Source organism: Pocillopora verrucosa, chromosome 7 (genome assembly GCF_036669915.1).
Source record: "Pocillopora verrucosa isolate sample1 chromosome 7, ASM3666991v2, whole genome shotgun sequence".
Lineage (NCBI taxonomy): Eukaryota > Metazoa > Cnidaria > Anthozoa > Scleractinia > Pocilloporidae > Pocillopora > Pocillopora verrucosa.
The window spans coordinates 21493017-21514873 of record NC_089318.1 but is presented as its reverse complement, the minus strand read 5'-3'; the positions used below and the strand labels follow the sequence as shown (position 1 = coordinate 21514873).

General features: G+C 36.9%; 3 protein-coding genes and 1 long non-coding RNA gene across 5 annotated transcripts; 1 reads left to right on the top strand and 3 right to left on the bottom strand.

Moving 5' to 3' along the window:
* Positions 1-349: 349 nt before the first annotated feature.
* Positions 350-11761, bottom strand: LOC131781427 (uncharacterized). Of its 2 annotated transcripts, XR_010718153.1 has the most exons (6): positions 11676-11761; positions 11341-11431; positions 6266-11221; positions 950-6062; positions 785-852; positions 350-685 (listed from the first exon to the last, which is right to left on the bottom strand). It is a non-coding gene; the product is annotated as an uncharacterized lncRNA (long non-coding RNA). The 2 variants fall into 2 exon arrangements; XR_009339955.2 differs by having other exon boundaries at positions 950-11221.
* Positions 11762-13167: 1406 nt separating this feature from the next.
* LOC131781450 (uncharacterized) lies at positions 13168-16137 on the bottom strand. The gene is made up of 5 exons (XM_059098106.2): positions 16012-16137; positions 15233-15378; positions 14859-14934; positions 14383-14509; positions 13168-14279 (listed from the first exon to the last, which is right to left on the bottom strand). Exons 1-5 carry the CDS (start codon positions 16116-16118, stop codon positions 13872-13874), a joined length of 864 nt encoding a protein of 287 aa, XP_058954089.2. The 5' UTR covers positions 16119-16137; the 3' UTR covers positions 13168-13871.
* A 58-nt stretch (positions 16138-16195) lies between these two features.
* On the top strand, positions 16196-20243 carry LOC131781431 (damage-control phosphatase ARMT1-like). The gene is made up of 5 exons (XM_059098088.2): positions 16196-16337; positions 16897-17002; positions 17744-17982; positions 18524-18695; positions 18949-20243. Exons 1-5 carry the CDS (start codon positions 16288-16290, stop codon positions 19699-19701), a joined length of 1320 nt encoding a protein of 439 aa, XP_058954071.2. The 5' UTR covers positions 16196-16287; the 3' UTR covers positions 19702-20243.
* Positions 20244-20398: 155 nt separating this feature from the next.
* On the bottom strand, positions 20399-21765 carry LOC131781432 (COMM domain-containing protein 1). The gene is made up of 2 exons (XM_059098089.2): positions 21298-21765; positions 20399-20722 (listed from the first exon to the last, which is right to left on the bottom strand). The coding sequence occupies exons 1-2, from the start codon at positions 21757-21759 to the stop codon at positions 20621-20623; spliced, it is 564 nt and encodes a 187-aa protein (XP_058954072.1). The 5' UTR covers positions 21760-21765; the 3' UTR covers positions 20399-20620.
* Positions 21766-21857: the final 92 nt, after the last annotated feature.

Sequence of the window (21857 nt, the reverse complement as noted above, 5' to 3'; positions counted from 1 at the left end):
GTGGAAAAAGTTCTTATCATCCCAGGAAGCTAGGTGTCAAGTACTGTAACTTAACCCTTAACTCCCAAGATTTCATTGGTAACTCTCCTTTTTGTCTGCATACAACTCATGTGATGCTGATGGAATTATATCAACCAATAATCCCCTAATTGACATTTTTCTCTATTCTCGTTACTTGTCTGCTTGACATCATACTGATCATACTGAAGTTCTGTCCAGGTCACTAGTGGGATTTGAAAGGTTAGCTACCTCTCGCTTTCCCCATTATTTTAGCCCTCTTAAGTCGTACCATGCAATTTAACATAATAGTTAATGTAAAAGAAAAAAAAGAAGAGAAAGACAGCACAGATATCATCCAAACGTAGTTTATTTTCAATTAATACCAAGTTACTAAACACCAAAAACTCTGTTAATTAACCATGCATGATCCAAAGATATATCAGTCAAAATGAAATCAAACTGATTTGTCAGGTAGATCTGTTTTATGTGCTGCCTGCCGGCTGCGTAAAACCAGACTTAAAAAAACCCTTGTGGGATAAAAACAGTCTGGAAACATAGTCCTGGCCCAGTGCAGGCAGCTGACACCCAGGCATGCCATGAAAGACTTATCTCAAAAAATTTACACATTTCAAATTGAATATAATTTCAGATGAATCTCCACTTTGTTTTCACTTGAAAAATAACTCTGAAAAGAAAGAAAAAAAATCACTGACTCAGTGAAAAAAAAAATGTATATTAAATTGCAGATGTAGTATTAAAAATAATTCTTAATTTCCATTAGTACCTCAAACATGTGCTAATCCAAGCCTTGAGTGTAATTCATTTCACAGCATCCTTACAGTTTACACCTTCCTATGAAAACAAAAGAAAAATAGCAAGGGTAATGTAACCTTGTTTTCTAGCTTTTCTTTAGCCTTCCTGGGAATGGGACTTCTGGAGTTCAACTCACCTGCTTTCAAGCAGATCCTCCTCATCTTCCACACTGTGATGTCTGCTGGTACATCTGCAACCTAAACCCTGACCTATCCTGACCTCACTGCTACTTCAACATATTTAATCTAATTGCTAAATTAGGCTTAGCCCACGCATAGACACTGCTGCATACATGATCCATAATCAGTTTAAAATAAAAGTACTGCAAACTAAATTTCTTTAAATTATGAGAACTAGCACGACAAATTTCTTTAATAACTGTTATCATGAAAGTATAACCAACTACAGTTTGATGTTCCCTTAATGTACATTATGTAGTTAATATTTATCAATAACAGTACACAATAATGACAGCAAAGAAACTAATTCACTGAGATTACAAAAGGAGGTCAAAAACGCAACCTGAAGCAGATGCAAATCCACTAAACTTTAACGCTGTTAAGATCAGAATGAAGTATACACTGTTTGCACAACTACAAAAATTGACTTTTTAGAAAAAGAACTATAGGAGTTCAAATTTACTTTAATATTGGAAAAACAGAAAATGTTTTACCGAGATTGTTTTCCTTCATCCAATGCTTCACTACACTTGAAAAAGAAATATACAAAACCTTTGCGACCAGAAACAAATACATATCTGAAAACTAACCTTCATCCTGTAGGAGTTGTTCACAAAGCTGCCGAGACTTACAAAGTATACACTGTTTCCCAGACAACCATTTCAAACTGAATGTGATGGCAAATGAGACTAAAATTATGTCTTACTTTGTATATCCGAGTTGAAGTGGAGCTTGCCACAGCAGAAACTGCTCAAGATACTGATGGAACACACATAGTGTTGACATGCATGTTGAAATCAAACCATAATAGTGGCAAAAAATAAGATTCAATACCTGAATTTTAGGTATCCAGTTCACCAGAGTTTATCTGAACAAATGTGATTAGAAAGACTACAAACAGCTGACTGTCAAGAGGAAATGTTTGATGCTTTCGATACTGCAGGCACACAATCCACCTTATTTCGGAGTGGGACAGAAAAATTACCAGAAGACTGTGGAACCTGACAAAATATCCAACATTTTCACATACAAAAAAAATTTTGGAATGAATGCCACAACTGACAAGTACAATGTCCAAAAAATTTGCATTCACCAACGAGAAAGAGCTTGTCAACTGTCCATAGATTGGCAAGTAATGACTTACGCCACGATGTTCACACCAGGCCTTAGCTTGAAGGTGACCAAGTTCAATTAATGTAAATTCCATCTGGCACATTAAACTGCTGTGAAAAGTGAACAGAGCATACACCACATCTACTCAAATTGGAATTTGAAAGATACTTGATTTTGGTACCTGATATCTTGAAAGCCTTCCAAGATTTAGCCAAAGTTTGACGACATCTCAAATGATAAAGGTAACCAAGGAATCACTAACACATGAATGAACTAGAAACAAAAATGCTGTCGACTTCGCAAAGTATCCACTGCATTGCCAATAATTTGAAGTGATAATTCATGCTGGAAATACCTTGTACAAGGAAACCGTTTCATGATTGGAGTTGAGCTGCCCAAGTGTAGTTATTCGAGATGAAGTATGCTTATAGCAAGTTCAAACCAAAAAACAAAAGTTCTGTCAAGACTGAACAAAGCATGCACCACATTGCCACTAATTTGAAATAATGATATGGTAATTCATATTGCAATTACCTCAAAAGTTGGTACCTAATCCTCAACCTTACTTGTGCTGCGCTTGGCTGGACAAACTATTGAAGATACTAATGAAACATACATGGTGTCGAGAGAAACACTGAAGTTGAAAAAGATGACAAGAAGAAGTACCTCTGCTTTTCGGATCCAGTTTGCTTAGAATTTTTTCCCTTGACAAATCTCAAGATTTACTGAAAGCATGCCGATGGAATGGAAAAATCTGGCTTTGTCCAAAATGCTCACAAATTCCAACTAGCTTAGAGGAGATGTTCAAAGCTGTGTAAAGAGGATATAATGCACGGATTTCTGCATAACAGTTTGAAACTAGACAAATTGTAAAACTAACGTTCATGGACAAAAGAAGTCACGGCCATTATGTTCCAAGACCAAGTTGGGCTGTCCACCGTTCCACATTCAAACAGAAATTGCTGTGAATTGACCAGAGTATGTCATACATTTCGAAGAAAAACAGTTCAGAGGGCAAAACGTTAAGTGAATACCTGAATCAACACAATGACAAGATCGCATTTGAAGGACATATGCATCCAATCGATTAACGAAGCTGTATATAGAGGACATGTACACAGATTTCTACACATCGATTTCAACTGCCACATCATGGAACTGACCTATGCATGCCGGAAAGCGAAGGCCATAAAATCTTAGGCCAAGTTGAGCTGTCAACAGTAGCACATTCAATAAAAAATGCTGTAAAAAGATCAGAGTATGCAATATATTTCAAAGAAAAAATGCTCCAGGTGGCAAAAGGTCAAGCGAATACCTGTGTAAACTAAATGACGAGGCAGCACTTGGAAGGGTGACAACACCCAGTGAAAATACAAATCTGCTTGAAGAGATGAAATGAAATGATTCTGGGCGACAATTTTGAACTTCAATCACTGACCAACTCAGCCTTGAAAGTCGATGCCAAGAAAACTTCAAAATTAAGTTGAATTCTAGTATATTCCAACAGAAATCACTATGAATTGATCAAAGTATGTAATGCATCTCAGAGAAAAAATTAAAGCAGATGCCAAATGGTCACATCAATACCTGTATCAACTGGATGAAGAGGATGCATTTGAAAGCCCTTCATTTCCAACAAGATTACAACACTGTGTAGAGAGGATATATGCACAGATTTCTGCATAAAAATTTTGAACAAGACAAACTACTGAACTGACCGACAGCAAACAGCAAGTCAAGGCCATAACCATTTTGGGCAAAGATGACCTGGCAACAATTGTTGATCCAGAAAAAACAAGCGCTGTGAATTAATCAGAGTATGCAAAATATTTCAAAGACCTAACAATTCAAAAGGCAACAGTTCAAATCAATACCTGCATCAACCAAATGATTGCTGCATGATGACAACTTGCAGTTCAGAGCAGAAATTTTTGATTAAGCCTTGATTGTTATCCTGTAAAAAGTATTCCCAGCTGCTTTTGCTCACAGACCAAATGAGTGAAACTGAGCTTCATCTATCACATGAGCAACCTTAATAGCTATAGAGGTTGACAAAAATATGCACTGTTTGCCCATAATAAATCCTAGATTACATAATGAAGTATTGCAACCTAACTAAGATTTTCAGTTACAGTAAATAAATAAATTAAAAAAAACGTGTGGAATAGGTTAATTACAAACTACCACTATCAAAATGCTGGTTAGATTACAAAATGAAAAAAAGAGTAATCTATAATGAAACTAAGGATCAGAAAGTTAAGCTTGCCTTTTTCATATTCGTGATATTCCATCCAAAAAATGCACATTTGCCTGGTAACAATCAAAAGAGAACAAAAATATCCCCCCAATCACAGACAAAGCTCTTCACAGTTTCGACTTTATACACAAGCATAAATAGGTATGGAGCTAATATGTTAACAATAGTTAATGATGCATTTCTAAGGGAAATAAATCTTAGTAGATGGTATTTCACAGTAAACCCTTCCACTGATTCTCATGACAAGAAAAACACGCAATTACAGACAAACAAAGCATACTTTTCATATTAACAACAAAAAAGGCAACATTCCAAAACAAATACTTGCCGAAGCCAAAAAACTTCCATTACTTGGTGATACTCAATATCTGTAAGGTCTGACAAAGTATGTACTGGTTTTGATGATACTACTAGGTTAAACTTAACTCTGTATCTCATTAATTAAGTCACTTAGTCAAGAGCATAAGAACAATTCTTGAGAGACAGTACGGTCTTTATATTACCTCATCCCTGGATAACTTAATTGAGAAATATGAATTGTCTAATTACAAATACTACAAATTAACCATAACATAAAACCAACCTTTAATTTAACTTTCTACAAGAATCTTTAACCACCAAGTAAGGATTCAGATGTGAATTGCACCTCCATGAATGTACTGGTAAATTTCTGATCAGCCTACTTAGAGAATCAGTGACTGGGACTTGGGACTGCCCATGGGAGTGAGACAATCACAGACTTTGAAGGAGTAACATAACCAGATTTTTTGAAATGTTCTTCTTAAAAGTTTGTTGTTGAGTGGGCTGTTTTTTGTTGAACAGACAGACACTTTCCATGAAGCAATACACACTTGACATCTAAAAGGCAGGTGGCACAACACATGGAATACAAGATGTGTGTAGATGAATTTGCTCTTTAAGAACAGGTCGAAAATGCACCCAATATGCTGGTTGTTTTACCCCAGAGTGACAAGTTCTGATAAATTTGTTGCAACAAAATACACGGTACATTGCGCAGTCCTGAAACTGGTATAGACAATGCACTGGCACATAAATACACAAGAGGGATGTGGTTCTCTAAGACACAGCATGTTCAGCTACACTTGAGTGACAGCACATGGCCCTTAACTTGGACAGGTATGGCAAAACTCTTTCGAGGATCTAGGAGGTTAACTTTTAACCACTTAACTGGACTGGATATTACCACAGTGATGCTACCTTGGCACAAAAGGACTTGGATAATCTTCAAAGCTGGCACAAAGCTATAGCTGCTCCATAATTTCAGTTGGTTTGGTAAAGTGCTGCTGAAATAACTAGGCTTATCCCCTGAAAAAAGACTCCTTAAAGAAACGAAATCCACAGGAAATACATGCTCATACATGGTTGATTTGAAGGTTTCCCTTACCAGATGGTCTGCACTATTGTGAATATTAATATCAAACAAGTAAAAGCGTTGTTTTGGTCCAAATTGATGAAGGACTTCAGAGTGGTTAACTTTACTCAGCATTTCTGAAGAAGGTTTAAGTTCTCCGGGATGTGGTATATTCACTTCTTTTGTGTACCACTGAATTTGCCTCTGAGGTGCTTGCCAAATTCTGAAAAATTTCTTGGTGGTCTGACAATTCCATTTTGGACTTGAATTGAGTACAATACAGTCTTTTGTGTACCACTGAATTTGCCTCCGAGGTGCTTGCCAAATTCTGAAAAACCATTTTATGGTCTGACAATTCCATTTTGGACTTGAATTGGGTACAATACAGTCCTAAAAAACCATTGTTGCTAACTCTGCATACACATTCCTAACAAATTCATTTAAAACCATGCACACACAACTCACAAAAAAAACTGACAAGGTAGCCAATAGGACAAAACTCACTTGAGAAGAATTACAGCACGCACTTACATTTGACCCTGAAAATGCGCCTCCTGACCCTAGGATTACTCTGAAAATTGCCCTTGTCCTAATGCACTAATTCCACCAATAGAGTGAATTGTGAACCACACGCTGGGGCTGAAAACCTGGCAAAAAGTTTCCACACAAACTGCACCCATTGTAAGGCGGAGAACGTTTAATACCCATTAAGTTCACACCTTTGGGTTAGCAGGGCCTTCCTTCATGCTTGATGCACATTTAAGGTTTTTAACAAGGACCAGGGAAAGCTGCTGGATGCTAAGAAGTCTTGTTCAAAATTGAGAAAAATGCTTTTCCAAGAAACTGCTACTGTACACAGACTGTATACATTCTGAAAGACACTTGAAAAAGATCCAAAAAATATACCCAAAATAACTGAGTCCATGCATAAACTTGTTTGAAATATTTCCTTACCAGATAATTAGGACTGCTCATATCAATTGAAATGGTGCAAAGTGTTTCTGATTCTTTCTTTAAAACAATGGAAGAATGAATTTGGTTGCCTAACATTACCACTTCTGAGGAAGCTCCACCAACAGTCATTGTACGTGTACTTCTGTCCTCTTTTTTTCTGCAGGATTATCTCAGTTAAATTCAGCTACCTGAGGCCAGACCCATACAGACCAGTCCTACTGATATGCCGCGAGCCTTTTTCTGAAAGCCACATGAATGGTAAAATGTCCAAATTGGTTGGGTTTGCCTGCCGATTCAACATCTAAAAGTAATAGTGGAACTTGCACCTTGCTAAAAGCTGGAATGCCGCCTCATGAAGTTGCCAATTGAAATTTAAGACCACCACTATGGCAGAAAATCACCACTGGTCATTGCTGACAGATTCCTCCACAAAACTGCTGAAAACCGAATTCAGAACAAGCAAGAGAAAAAAAAAAAAAAAAGACTCAAAAGCTCAAGAAAATGTTCACTATCTTAATAACATCCTTGACATACTTTGAAATTATGAGTAATACCCATGTTACACACTACTTTCTGACTCTCATAGTAATCCAAAGATTTAGCTTCTTCCATCAGATGAATTCTCACTATCTGAAAACTTTAAGTAGCATGCTACAGAGCAAAGCTGAGGGACTTTAAAACTTGTGCCTGCATCTAGTTCTTGCTGCCGTGCAGAGGTCATCAGTTGATTACAGTCACTTCTCCAAGAACTTAAACAAGTGCCACTGCAATGCTGGGCTCAAATGAAGGCCTTATTCAGAGTCACTAGTGACATACAGGCTCTTGTTTCACTGATTTCACCGTCCTGGAAAAAACTGTCTCAGGGAATGCAATCATTTGCTTATCACACAAGAAAAATAGTATGAAAAATTGATCCAAAACTACTTGCCAGAGAAATCCAGTTACTCAATTTGCAAACAGGCCATTCCTTAGATTCCTCATCTTCACAGATACAGCACAACTAATCCCCTCTCTCTCTCATCTAATTGCATGGACTCAAGACATCAGGTTCCCAATCACACAGGAGAAACTTAAGGTGACTTTTAGGGTGGGCTTTAAACTTTTAGAATTATGCACCACAGCTGCGTTGTCATCTCTATCACCAATGGGTCAGAAACATTAACTTTTTGACATTGCTTTGAAGACACCAGTAGGGTTTTGCTGCGTTTCAAGTTGACACCTAAGCTCTATCATCTCAACTTTCTCAGAAACAAAAAAACAAAACACATCAAGCAAGCAGAAAACAAGGAAAACACATTCAAAAAAGCTATTACCTGTGAAATCAGTTGGGTTATCACCTTGACAAAAGAATACTTATTTCTTAGAATATAATCAATCCTGCAGGTTACTTTGAATATTATGCTTGCTCCAGCCAATCTGACTTCCCGAGAAATTTCTTCTCCTATTTTCTATTGGTTACTTGCTGCTTCCCTTATCTGTGAATCAGAGAGCTACTTTCAAAGGCATCCACCTAGTATTTCAGTAGGTGCCAAGGGCTGAGGAAAGTACAAATTGCCAGCTAGCTTCAGTAACTACACACATCCATCCAAAGTATGCTGGGGAAGAGGAAGCCACTCATGGGTGAAAGGCCAAATCAATTTTCTTGGGTCAATTTGCAATCACGACAAAACTCTTGCCAAATTTCTTGAGTTGGAAGCCAATTCTGCTAACAAAGCTATGTATATTTGAAAACCAATATCCTCTAAAGCTCTACCTTGTGGCTTAATGCAAGTGGAAACATATTGTTGACCTTGGTATTTTCTTTGATGATAACTTCTAGAAAGTGGAGAAAGTAACCAACTATGGCCTGGTGTGCTAAGGATCAGAGGATGGTCTGAAATTCAATACCCGCTGCTGTACTCTCGCTACTTGGGAAGTGGGACTTTGGGCAAAATGGATTTCCAAGGATAGATATAATTACTGGTGTTCTTTGCAGAATAATCAGTCCTTCTTTCATTTTTGCTTGGTTTAACAACCTAACATGCGGACAGTCAAAGGATAGCCAACTGCTGCTTGGTCCATCTGCTTACATTTGACTCTGATGAGAAAGCTACACACACATGCACACTGTAGAAAACAAATTCAAAATTCCAACATTGCGCTCTCAAAAGCTTGCCTTGTGTGATGAAGTGACTATCTAAGTGAATGAAAAGAAATCCTAGCTGGGTGGAAATTGTCTTTAAGTGATTCTTCAGATCCTATGAAGTTCACAGATTTAAGTCCCTTTTTTTAATCGAGGATGAATCCAACACAACCGGAAAGATCACAATAGTGGCTGCTAAAGAAGCTTGAAAATTTTTAACCACAAAAAAGATGCTTGCAACTTGAAAGTACAACTGTAAACTACTACTTGCCACTACTGATGGTTGAATGTGATTTTAACGACGAAAAAGTCCCATTGATCCCACATTATGATGGGGGAGGGCTGAAAATTGCACTTATGGAAATCAAGGTGCGTCTTCCTTATCAGCAGCTCTTCTGCATTGCTAGTTGCATTCTCTTACAAGTGAGGGCAAAAGTCACACAACCAATATCTGCTAGTGAGATTAGCTTTCCTTGCTAAAGGAAGTTCATCTGAATAAAAATTTTGTTACCTTTACCATGTATATTGAGCCAAGAGCACCACAAGAACTGCTAACAATGAATATGCTTACTCCACAAGTAATGATTTCGGTGCCATTTCAGTTTGATTTCATCATTTTGGTGCTGCTTCCTTGCTGAATAGCTGAAAAAGCTTCAAAGCATGCATTCTTTGGGCAATTCAAACATCCTGACCTCTACTATGAGATTTGCCAAAGAGTGTCTGCATTCAAACTGGGAAAACTGCTTGCTATTTCCATCAAATGGGAGCTGTGAAAGCTTTTCTACACTGATGGCAAAGCTAATTCTGGAATACTACTAGCATTTCAGCTCTTCACATCATGTCCTATCACTGGGGTAGATGGTTTCAAGATCCTCAGGGACTAGACTAACCGGGCAGCTTTTACTTTCTCTCATGTTGCTACTTCATTTTGCATCTTTGTTTAGGCTGAATCATAGGGAAGATGGTTTCAAGATCCTCAGGGGCTAGACTAAATGGGCAGCTTTTACTTTCTCTCATGTTGCTACTTCATTTTGCATCTTTCTTTAGGCTGAATCAGTGTCCAGTCAGGTCATATGTATCATGTTTGTTTTGTCTAGGGTAGCAAATTAATGTCTCTCTCTGTCGAAATGCATTGGCAACGCTTTTATACAATGCTAGGCTGGCTTTAAGGGTAGTGAAGAGGAGAAGAACAATATCAAATGACTAGATGCCACAAACCATGAAGAGAGGAAGAGATGCTCAACTTTTGTTTAAGGCTGAATGGCAAATACAATCCTTGGTAAACTTTATTTGCACTGATCACCATACATAACACCCAGGGATGTGTTAAATCTGTCCATGATAGGTGCAGTTTTGGTGCTGAAGTAGCAAACCAGGCATATTGATGATACTAATCTAATGCAGGAATTGTGATAAATTCATTTTTGTCAGCTTACATTGCTTGAATCCAGCTTCCACTGAAATGCCAATGATCTACCAATTGCTGATGACCCTCTGGGATCATTCTCTCTGGCTTGTATTGCCAAGTCTACTTGACTGCATAATAATAGAGAAACAAACAACACCCTGCCCAAAACACTACTGCAATTACAAAAAATGCATACTTCTTTTGATCTACTGTGAATATCTTATGAGTGGACAAAAGACGATTGGATAACAGAAATACCTGATGTTCTGATTCCAGTTGCTGAACTATGAATTGAAATGCCTGCAAAACACTTTGCAACAAAACATCCATCTGCACGCACACACTGATCTCTGATTCAAGACACTTCATAGTGATGAAACAAGGAAGTGGGATGTCTGACCATTCTTTTGGAGAGCAACAAGATAACTACTAATACTGGCTATGAGCTTTCCACTCCACTAGTTCAAAAGTACTTTTTAGGTGTCAAACTATCTACCATCCACGCAATTTCCATAACCCATTTCCAAGACTAGCATAGTTGTACCATGAATAAGGAGGAGGGACATGACAATGCTTCCTTTAACCACGACTTAAAGTAAATGAGGTTTTTATCTGTATAGATGTACTTAACATTCTTGCTTTTTCCTTTGCAAGGTCTGATAGCTCCAATTGGACTTGCTTGCCAGTTTCTTGGCACCACTTAAGATCAAATCAAAGGAACAACTGTTGCAAACCCTAACAATTACTACTATTAAAATATAACAGCAAGAACCTGTATGCAGCAGTGTCAAATGAATGGAAGTCAATGTTATTTTTAGCTACATGGGCTAAGCATATTACCTTCACCCCTCAATTTATTGATTTTTTTAAAATCCTCATTTCTAGCTTACCCTCTTCAAATTATTAGCTCTAACTAACTGCACGTAATATCACTACATAACAAGCCTTGACGTTTGCCTTTAAACTTGTCCCCCAGTGCATTTTCAGAAGGTATGCAGCTGAACTAGAGAGTTGACAAAAACAACTACTTCAGCTCCTCTATTTGAGGCTTGACAAGAAAACAGTTCAAAAGCCATCTGCAGACATTCAATTTAAATGAACAGGCAAATGCATTGCATTTACCAGTGACTTCAGCTGTCTCCGTGCACACCATTGATTTCTCCCTTTCCTCAATCGTCACTTGACAGCATGTGACCATCGGTGTTGCACAAGGCTTCAAGAGAAATGACTTACATTTAAAATCACTAATTTATAACAATTTTTCCTCTTCATTTGCAACACTATCGTTTTCAAACCATTTGCCACAAGCAGCAATTCCCTTTTCAAATCAAACTTAAGAACAAGATTATAGCCGATCTGATTTTAATTCAATTCTGTGGCAAACTCTTTGTGAACACAAGCCTTTTTCGCTACTTAAAGCTTCTATCTTAAGTACTTCACAACTCTGAATATAATACCTTCTCTCAGAAGCTTTAGATGTACTCTAGGCAAGAGATGTTAATGACGGAACATCTGCTGTAGAACAATAATGTTCAACCTGTGACTGTGAAGGCAATCAATAAATAAGTGAAAATTTATCAAACCTTGAACCCTTATGTATTCACATAAATTTTATTCACAAATTTATAATAAATAGTAATATTTACAATTAAAAAAAATAGTTTATATCGCTTCACCACTTATCAAATGTACAAACATTTGCAAATACTCTTACTTGCACTCACTCGTTTACCTTTTTTATTAAAAAAAAAAAAAAGAAAAAAAAAACAGATCAGGGAAAACTGCGAATTACCCAAACTTACAAGAATAATCTTATCAGTCTAGAAAAATTACTGGAATATTCCTCTACGACCGCTTAAGATTTCTTAAATTTTCTTTCCTGCAATGGGCCTTCACAGGCTTTCCTTGCCATTACAGACAATGAGATATCACGTCTCAGAAATGGTAGACGAGTTATTTCGAGTTTTACAGCTAGTACTTAATTTCTGAAAGAAGTCGTCGATACCTAAAAGATCTTCATCATCTTGGTAGGATGCTGTCATGTTCCATCCAAGTCCGTCCGGAGACTCTTGCCATTCGTAAGAATCCTCCAGTTTTCGACGTTTCACTTTTTTCATACATCTGTCTGTGATCTCTTCGTTTAGTTTTTGTACTGTCAACTCCAACACAGCGTTTCTTAACATGTCTGGATCCCGTCTCCTTTTGTTCGCTTTCTTCTTCTCTAAAGATGTCGTTAACAAAGACCATAATTCTCTGTCTGAGTACAAAGAGTGTTTGCTGCGTTTAGTCTTGACGATGGGACGGCTGTGCATGCTATTTTCGCAAGGAAAACAGTAAAAACGTTAAGTTCTACTACCTCTGCGCACGCAACGGAGGGACCCTCTTAATACGACGCTAGCCAATACTGAGGTGAACTCAACCCTTTCGAACTGGTTTACACGCTTTTGCTGTCTTATTCTTCTTGATTTTGACTTCTCGTCTCTCTTACGACTTCCTTGATACTGAAGGTTGTCCCTCTCAATCCGAATTTATTTGAACAAAGACAGATTCGATGTACCAAGTTTTATGAGCGACGCAAAGTTGTTGAATGCTTGAACTCGTTGATACGTGACACTTTTCACTACAACCCACAAAATCGATTGCAAAGACGTCTCTTTGATGGAAATCTTTCTCGCGAAGATACAGGTAAGGCTAAGTAATAAAGCGATGTAAAGAGTAAGAATATACAGCGTGAAGACTTACTTCTGCCAGGTGCGAGCGATGCCCCAAACACTGACCAACGCAACAAACGTTTCCTTTACGTACAGAAACACCTAACTAGTCAAACTAGATAAACAGGTTTTAATCATGTTTTCAACCAATCATCTGTAGAGAAAATTGAAAACAAGCCAATCACGATACAATATTAATTAATGCAATGTTGACGTCAAGGGATTACGTCATGGCCGATTTCGTATGTACGCAAGCTTGCTAAATTGGGTAATATGGATGGGGACTTTTTCTATCATTTTAATCACATTTTAAAATAGAGGATAACTATGAAAGGAAACTGAAATGTTTCCAAAATGACCATTGTGTCCATTTTTAATTTAGAATATTAAAAAATCCCTCAGAGTTTTTCTCCACAAACTTTCAAAGGAGGCTTGTAGAAGCATGCGATCGTACGTGAAGACTTTCACACCTACACACCTCTTCCTGTTAGCTTGAAGCCAAAGATCACGCGCTAAAAATGCGTAGATACTGATTTATTTTTATCCATTTTTCTCTCAGAAATTACTCGAATATACCCTTTGAGAACAATTAGTAACGTTTTTATATGTCAGCTGCCCCTACTTACATGGTGATGATGTTACTAGCGGTTGATAATTTTGGCACAAATGGCTTCCCATATAATGTACACATAAATTGCGCATACGTCCGCAATACTATAAATGTGTGTGATCGATGAAAAATCCCGCAGGAAAAGGGTAAGGTCCAAATAAAACCATGAGGTATAAAAGATTCACATGGGCCATAAAACTGATTAAAAATTTGATTTATGGAGTAAAAAGAGAACTGATTCATGGTTAGATAATAAAGTGGTTTGATGAGATTAACTTAGCATAAATGCACTGATGACATTTCAACTTTGTGACAAATAATTTCACTAGTAATTATGAAATGAGTTCTTTCATCATCCAAGTTGATTTTGCAAGAATAGATCTCAATTGACTAGGTGGAGATTGCAGAGAAAGAGGTGGAGGAGGGGGAGGAGGAGGAGGAGGGGGCAGGGGAGGGGGTGGGGATGCTTGTTGCAATGATGTGAGTGTCACTGCCTCTGTGAGTTGAACCAATGATGATGAGCAACAACTTGTTTCCCTCTCTCTGGCTCCATGATCATTGTCAATCTCTTGCTGTTGTTGGTGAATATTTTGCTCCTTCTCCCTTTGATTCAATTCATTAAACATGGCTTCTTGATTCCTTGAAACAGAGTTTTCAGGACTGAAATGAGGTAAGTCATATTCCCCTTGATTTACTGTCAGATTATCCCCTTCTCCAACCTGCTCACCTAGTAAATTAAGCTGAAATGGAAAAAAAAACATAAAATGTGTCTAAACTAACAAAATATCATATCCAGAAAATATTAAATTCTAATTCCTCCCAATTTAATTCATAGTTCATTACCTGAGAGTTAATAAATAGGCTTGAGCTTGCTTTAATTGGAGTGACTTGAGTACATTCATGATAACCAAGATGTTTATAAAACTCATACTTATTATATGTTGAGAGGTAAATTGCCGTCAATCCTAGCCTAAAATTGAAAGAATAGATGAAAGAGTCTGTGGGTGAATATGAAGAATAATGCATCTTCTTACTAAATTGTATGTAAAAAAAAAACTCATGACCATTTTTTATTATTTTCATGTATCTATTATTTCAAAATTTCTAACAAAAAGTCCATTTAAACATTTATAGAAGATAATAACAAACTGCAACAAATGGGATTTCTTCCAATGTCAATGAAGGCTGGATTCCCAGGTGAAATGATAATACTACTACTCTGTTCCAGCTAGGGAAGATCAGGATGAATTCTCACAACTGTAAACAAGTCTACAGATAAATTTAAACATACTTTAATAATAAAAGAGTTGAAAACTAACTGAGATGCATAGCTTTCTGTAAGCTGCATGAGCTTTCTTCCAAGTCCACATCCTCTATAAGCCTTTTCTATCACCACTAATAAGTCAAAAAAGTAGTTAGTATTAGACATAAAACATTCTAGAATTATTTAAGCAGTAGACCACACTTTCTATTGATTTACCCATGTAACAACCCAAGAGAGATGTTGGGAGAACATGAGAAAAGGAAAAACAAAGATAACCAAAAACAGATAACCTAAAAACAATTACTGAAAAAGGATAAACAAGGCCTAAAACAGGGTAATTCTTTCAAAATTTTGGAGTTTCACCATGCCTTTTCTAGACTTAGCTCTCATTGAATAAAAACTGCAAGGAAATTCAAAACGTTATCTCACCACAAGTCAAAAGTGATGCCTTTGGTTTTCCCAGAACCTTGTTGAGTCTACAGTGACCAATGACTCTTGTATGTGCTTTGTCATTTTTTAATGAAATAATGAGTGAACATGGAAGATCATCTTGACCTTCTGCTAAATAATGAAGTCTGGAAGAGATAGAAATACTTTCAAAACCAAATCATCACTGACACTTTCACCATGCCATTTGACACCTTAGACTGGTTAGATAGTGGGTGGGTGGGTGGGTGGGGGGGTGGAGAGAAGAGGGAAAGGGTGTTACTCTAACATTCTTTCTCTCTTGAAAAAAAGGCACCTTTTTTGTCCGTGGGAAGGTTTAGATTTTCCACCAAAATTTCTTATCAGTAACATTAAAAAATATAGTACAAAACTGATATCTCTGGATTGTTTGAGAAATGAGGCAAATAAAAGTAAGACAATAATGAGCTCAATTTGAAGCACAGTATTCTTAACAAATTGCAGAGAACCATGAAGGAAAAGAGGAAAAGAAATAAACAAAATTAACAAATAAATAAAACTTCTGGTACAAAGTAAATATTTCCCTACTATTTTTGATGCTTAGGAACCATCCCCATTTCACGTAAAATTTTGGAAGTCTGTAGGTTTCTCGGACCAAATATGCGTGAAAATAGCTTGCGAAAAAAAAGTCCCCTTCCACCCCACCCCTTCACCTGAAAAGGAGTGACTTACATCCCTGCTCCAAGTGAGCATTTTCAGCTTTTATCTCCTACAAAAATAAGGAAATCTTACTCACTTCTTACCTCCCTTCCAGAGTTTTTGACCATTCAGAATTCAATAAAATTGCCGTCTCCTCCAGAAATTCAGGATGATTTCGCAAAAGAACAAATGACAAGTTTTCGTCTTCCATTTTAATCGGCCATATTGAATTCTTATTATCGACTGGGAACAAATTCGTTCCCAGCCCAAAACCGTTACCGTCGATTAGATCATTAGGTGAGGAGACACATACCCACTTTAATGCGGGTTCTTTAGAAATTTTGTGAAGATATTGCAAAAAGAAAATTGTGACTGAAAATATGTCTACAGTAAGAGAAAGACCAGAACCTTTATCAGGAAAGGACGAAGGGTATGAAGTAGTTTAAATAATCTTGTTTATATGTTTGTACTTTGGACTGAGTTATCGTCCCTTGTTATTAAAATAACTCACTTGCAAAAATTGTGATCATACGTGCAGGAGCTTGATTATATTCTCGGGCCTCCTATATTAATATGTCTCATAATTTTTATATTTACCTTTTCCTTCTGAACTTGGTACATATCCCGGCTTCCTAAACTAAACAGAGAAATTAAATCATAGAATTATCCCAGATCACTCGGGAAGGGGTTACTTTCTTAATCTCTGGATGGGTGGGTAATGCAGCAATGATTCGTCTGTTAATACCTAGATTAGGCTAAGTCTACAAGTAGAACTCAAGAAAATTAATTTTACTACCCTTCACTTTACTACAACTTCTCTCAGGCCACTCAAGAGTTTATTTACAAAAGTTTAAGGACCAGTCATATTAATCAATTAACCAGTTTAGTAAGGAGTGTGTGTCTTTTGTTTAACTCTGTCAAACTCATGTTCATTCCTTGTATTTTTGTGATAATTGAATATTTCTTTTTTATTTTGTTTTATTTTTTAGATCATTTGCCTATCTTACAATAAGAGATAGACTACCAGTGATTCTGACCAAAGTCATTGACTTAGTTCACAGACAAGCATCAGCATTGTCAGAGTCCAATCAACAGGTAGGCTAGGTAATGTAAATCTGACACCAGCAAATCTAGAAGAACAAAGCAGGATGAACTAGCCAAGGCTTGATCATGGACCTCAAGATTTGGAGTCTTAAAGATCCTAACTACTTTAATTCCCCATATAGGTGACCCACTCCTTGGTTTTCAATGATAAAGTTGAGATAGAACATAACGATGAATGGCATTGTGCCTCAAGATATGGCATGAAGCAGCCTGTTTGCTTTTCTCTATAATTTTTACCTTGATTGAGACTTCCTTTTCATTCCCTTTATGAGATATTTCTTTTTCAGACTGGTGTGTAATACAGGTAAACAGGAGCCCATCAACTGGTGCCTCTATCTCCACTGAGTCAACCCTTTGCTGAATAGGTTTATTTTTAGAACAGCTTTATTCCACAAAAAAATATCATATGTCTGTTTAGTAAAATGCAAATTGTAAGAACTGATTTCACTACCCAATTCATGTAAGCAGATGTTTAATGTAAAGCAATAGGGTGGTCATAGCACTACTTTAATCGGGTCTTAGAACTCAAAATTTCCCCTGGTAGCCTTTCTATTCACTGATTGACTCTGGAGAAGGCTTACTTTAAGGTTTAGTATAAGAGATAGAGGCTCCTATTGTTGGGCTTCTGACCAAAACTAGTAATATCTTATGAAAAGAAAAAAAAGCATTCACAGTAATATTTTAATAAAGTATGAATAGTTAGATATTGGAAATGTTTTGTTATTTTAATAGGAAAAGGTGGAGGATAGCAAAGGAGTGATAGCAAAGCTCTCTAAATTAAGATATGAGATGAAAACCAATAAGCCATTGATGCAGATGGAAGATGATCGGCCAGATGTGCAAATTTGGAACAACACCATTAAGGAGAGTAAATCACTGGTTGATCAAGACAAAATTGCCTCCTTTACTGGAGCATGGTTGATTGTTGAATGCTACATGTATCGCAAGATCTATGAAGCCTTTGCTTTAAGGTAGGAGCAATTTGCTAAAGGTTAAAGAAACACCCCTTACTGAACAGTCATAATTTATTTCCTGTGGAGGGGTGGGGAGGTTTCTGGGACACTTAGTTTCCAGGGAGAAAGGAAAGGGGGTCACTTGTCACCAACAAAATTTAAGGGGGGCATAGAAAATTGACTGCCTATTAGTTGCCATTATGAGGAATCTGGTTAATTATATTGCAGTGCAACCAAAATCCCCTGACCCTGGACTGTCAGTGAAAAAAAACAACCATTCCCTTAATACAACTATTTAATTTAGGGACCAAAGTATGAAAAAGCCGTAATAACAAAAGGGCCTGATAATAACACTAGCCTGGGAATAACACTAGCATTTATCAACTAATCTTTTAAAAAAAGACACCACAACTCACAATACCTGCCCGAAAAAACTCACTTGCAGCACACTTACTATTTTTTTTGTATAATTTTTAAATGTAGTACTATTATTATTATTATTATTATTATTATTATTATTATTATTATTATCATCATCATCATTATTATTATTTGATAGCCAGCACCACCAGGACTTTGATCCCTTTCAAGAACAGAAAGAAGAATCATTTAAAGGACTTCAGAACTCAGCAATTTCCTTGGCTCAGTTCCTTGATCACTCCCTACATAATTCTGGTGTTGATGATGAAGAGAAAAGAAAAGTGAAGAATGCATTTGACACTCTGCTTCAGGTGAAGGCTAAAGATGTACCTGTACATTGAAATTAGACCAGTGAAATAATTTCATTCTATAGATTAATCTTCAAGCATCAAAGACAATTTTATTTTAGTGGAAAAAAGAGGTACTTAGGTGATAAATTTGACAGATTACTGCCGGAAAAGGAGGACAATACTCCCCATAGACAAAAGTTTTCTTTCAGGTCACTTACTTGTAAGTGTAATCATGCTGATGTTAGTGCAGGAATTTCTATCTTTTTTTTCACAGTTCTGTTTGTGGGGAAACCGTTGTGACCTTTCGATCTCTAGTGGTGAAATCACAGAGGAAGAAGGAGCAGGTCAGACTGATCATCTTCAGCGCATGAAAAAAAATATAATTGTCGACAATTCTCAAGATGTCTGGAACACAACTTGTAGCAGTGAAAACCCCAGGATTGATTTTGTCCTGGACAACTCAGGCTTTGAACTTTTTACAGACCTATGCTTTGCAGAGTTTTTGCTGCAAGCAAATTTAGCCAAGGAGATTCATCTTCATACAAAGCAAATTCCCTGGTTTGTTTCTGATGCTAGTAACAAAGATGTCCTGTGGATGACAGAACAAATGAAGGGTTCTTCAAACAAGTGCTTATCTGAACTTGGAGATTGCTGGATTCAGCGCTTCCGAGAAGGAACATTCATTCTTCAAAGCCACCCATTTTGGACACTGGCCCAAGATTTTAGTGAAATGAAAAGCAGTACCCCTGAATTGTACAGAGAGCTGTCAAAGGCAAAGATTGTATTTTTCAAGGGTGACCTGAATTATCGCAAGTTGGTTGGTGATCGTAAATGGAATCATACAACTCCTTTTACACATGCCCTCTGGGGATTTTTGCCAGCACCTCTGTGTTCGTTAAGAACCCTGAAGGCTGATGTCCAAGTTGGATTATCACCAGGTCAAGATGACAAACTGGAGGCTATCAATAAAGACTGGATGACATCAGGGAGCTATGCTGTTATTCAGTATGCTCAATGCTTAGACTGATGGCTCTAAGTAATTAAAAGTAAAGAGATACAACAATTGAAATTTCACTGGGTAAACATCAAAATCTTTACCATGACAATAAGCAACTGATGGCTTAAAAAATGTGGGTCATAGGAACTTAAACTTAAGTTGAATATCTTGTAGTAATAACCTGTGAAGTCACATTAATTTGTGTTCTTATTAAATATTTGCCACCATGTGGTAAGATTTCAGAGAAAGAACTTTCAATTGGTAACAGTCAGTTATTTATCATCAGTATTGTCTTTCATTATGAATTATTTAAAAAAGTGGTTTTAAGTGTGTTTTTTTGTTTACAACTTGAAATAATATTCATCACCCACATAAGGGGGAGCTTCTTAAGCCTTAATGTGATGTTCAATTATAGATGCCAATTCCTCTGAAGTCTGCTATTTAACAACAACCTTCAGAAGAGCAAAACATCAAATTGAATGCAGTGGTGAATACTGTTCATTTGACCAGCAGCTTTTAATTAAGGGCTCTCACCTGTTTTTTTTTTGGTTTTGTTTTTTTTCAATTGATATCTAAGGATTGTGTTACTTAATTCTATCTTTAGTTATTTCCACTGTAAACTTTGCTAATTAAAATTGATTATTCTCTATAAGACTTCTAGTTGATGAACAATTTCAAGTTTTATTTTTTTTATTCTTATTATTACAAACTTAACTCATTGTTTGAGACATGGACTTTGTTATACATTTGATGAAAATTAGTTGAAAAACTATTTCAGCTTGATTATTATTCAATTCTTACCTACAATGTAATATTCACATAATGAAGCTATCTAACTTGGTAATCATTCTGAGAATCAACAATTTATCATTACTGAAGACCTTTTTGTTTTGTGGGTAGTCATTTGTGTATCAGTATCACTACTCTCTGATTGAGAGAATGTGAAAATTCATTGGGCATAACTTGTGAGTTTCTTTTCGATTTCATCAATACTTGAGAGGATATTTGAGAGCTGAGATTCATCCATTTCAAACTGGAAAACATCTGTTTCCTGAAAAATATGTATAAATGTTTATCAATACTATTGCAGCAAGGGGAAAGACTTAATTTAATCTTGTTGCAATCATGCAACAAAGCAAGAAAAGTTTGAGTCTCACAGAGGAATAGAACCTCAGATTCCACACTCTAATGCTCAATCTTTGAGCCACACAGATCGACCTAATGGTAAGCAAGGCCATTACAAGGTTCACATGTGACATGCAACCTGCACACTGCTAGGACCAGCGATATCAAAAATGTTGTGTACAATTAGGATAAGAAACTAAGAAGATGGTTAATTTTGAGCTTGCTGTTAATGTAAAGTAAAACTGTAACCCTTAGACTTCAAAAAGTGACAAACTACTTCGAATTATTTAATTTATTCCTAGTTCCCTTTGTACTCGTTCTGAACACTTCTAAAGTTGCAAATTGTTGCTTAGAAAAGGAATGTGCGTCTTGGCTACCCCCCCCCCTCCCCCAGGACGGTGATGTAGTGTTCCAGCCGAAGGCTATGTGTTCTACAATTGGGAGATATGAAAGGATAGAAACGATTAAAAAATTTTAAAAAATAAAATACTAATACTCTACCTTATTCTCAGTTGATCGTTTCTCAACCTGCATCTCCACGATAGCTACAGGTGTGTTGATCTGTTGAAGATGTCTCCCCTGGCTCTTCAGATCAATCCTCCAGCTGATGTCCTTCAATCTGTTATTCCACGACGATCTCTGGACTAAGACGTCGTGGATTTTTACCTTTTGCGATTTCCAGAACTTTAAAAACGCTGCAGCTTGTTCCTGGGTCAGTGAGCCTTGTTTTCGTCTCGTCTGAGATGTCAGAAAGGCTTCGAGTTGATTGAAATCCATATCCGCAGATACGATATTTCGCATTAAATTCTCGTATCTCGACAGCATTGCATCAAATTGCTCTCTTCCTAGGTCGGGAAAAAGTTCTTGGTGCAGGAAGTCGTCGGTGATTTCCGATTCTCCGAAATATTCCCTTCGTGCCAATCCATTTAGTAACCCCACTACATTTTTGTCAGCTGAAGCCATCTTTGATTTAGAACGCGCGTCACTTGGTTGAGCGTACATGACAATGAATCAAAATTACCTGGCCAGCGGTACCATATATTATGTAATCTTTCCTTCCG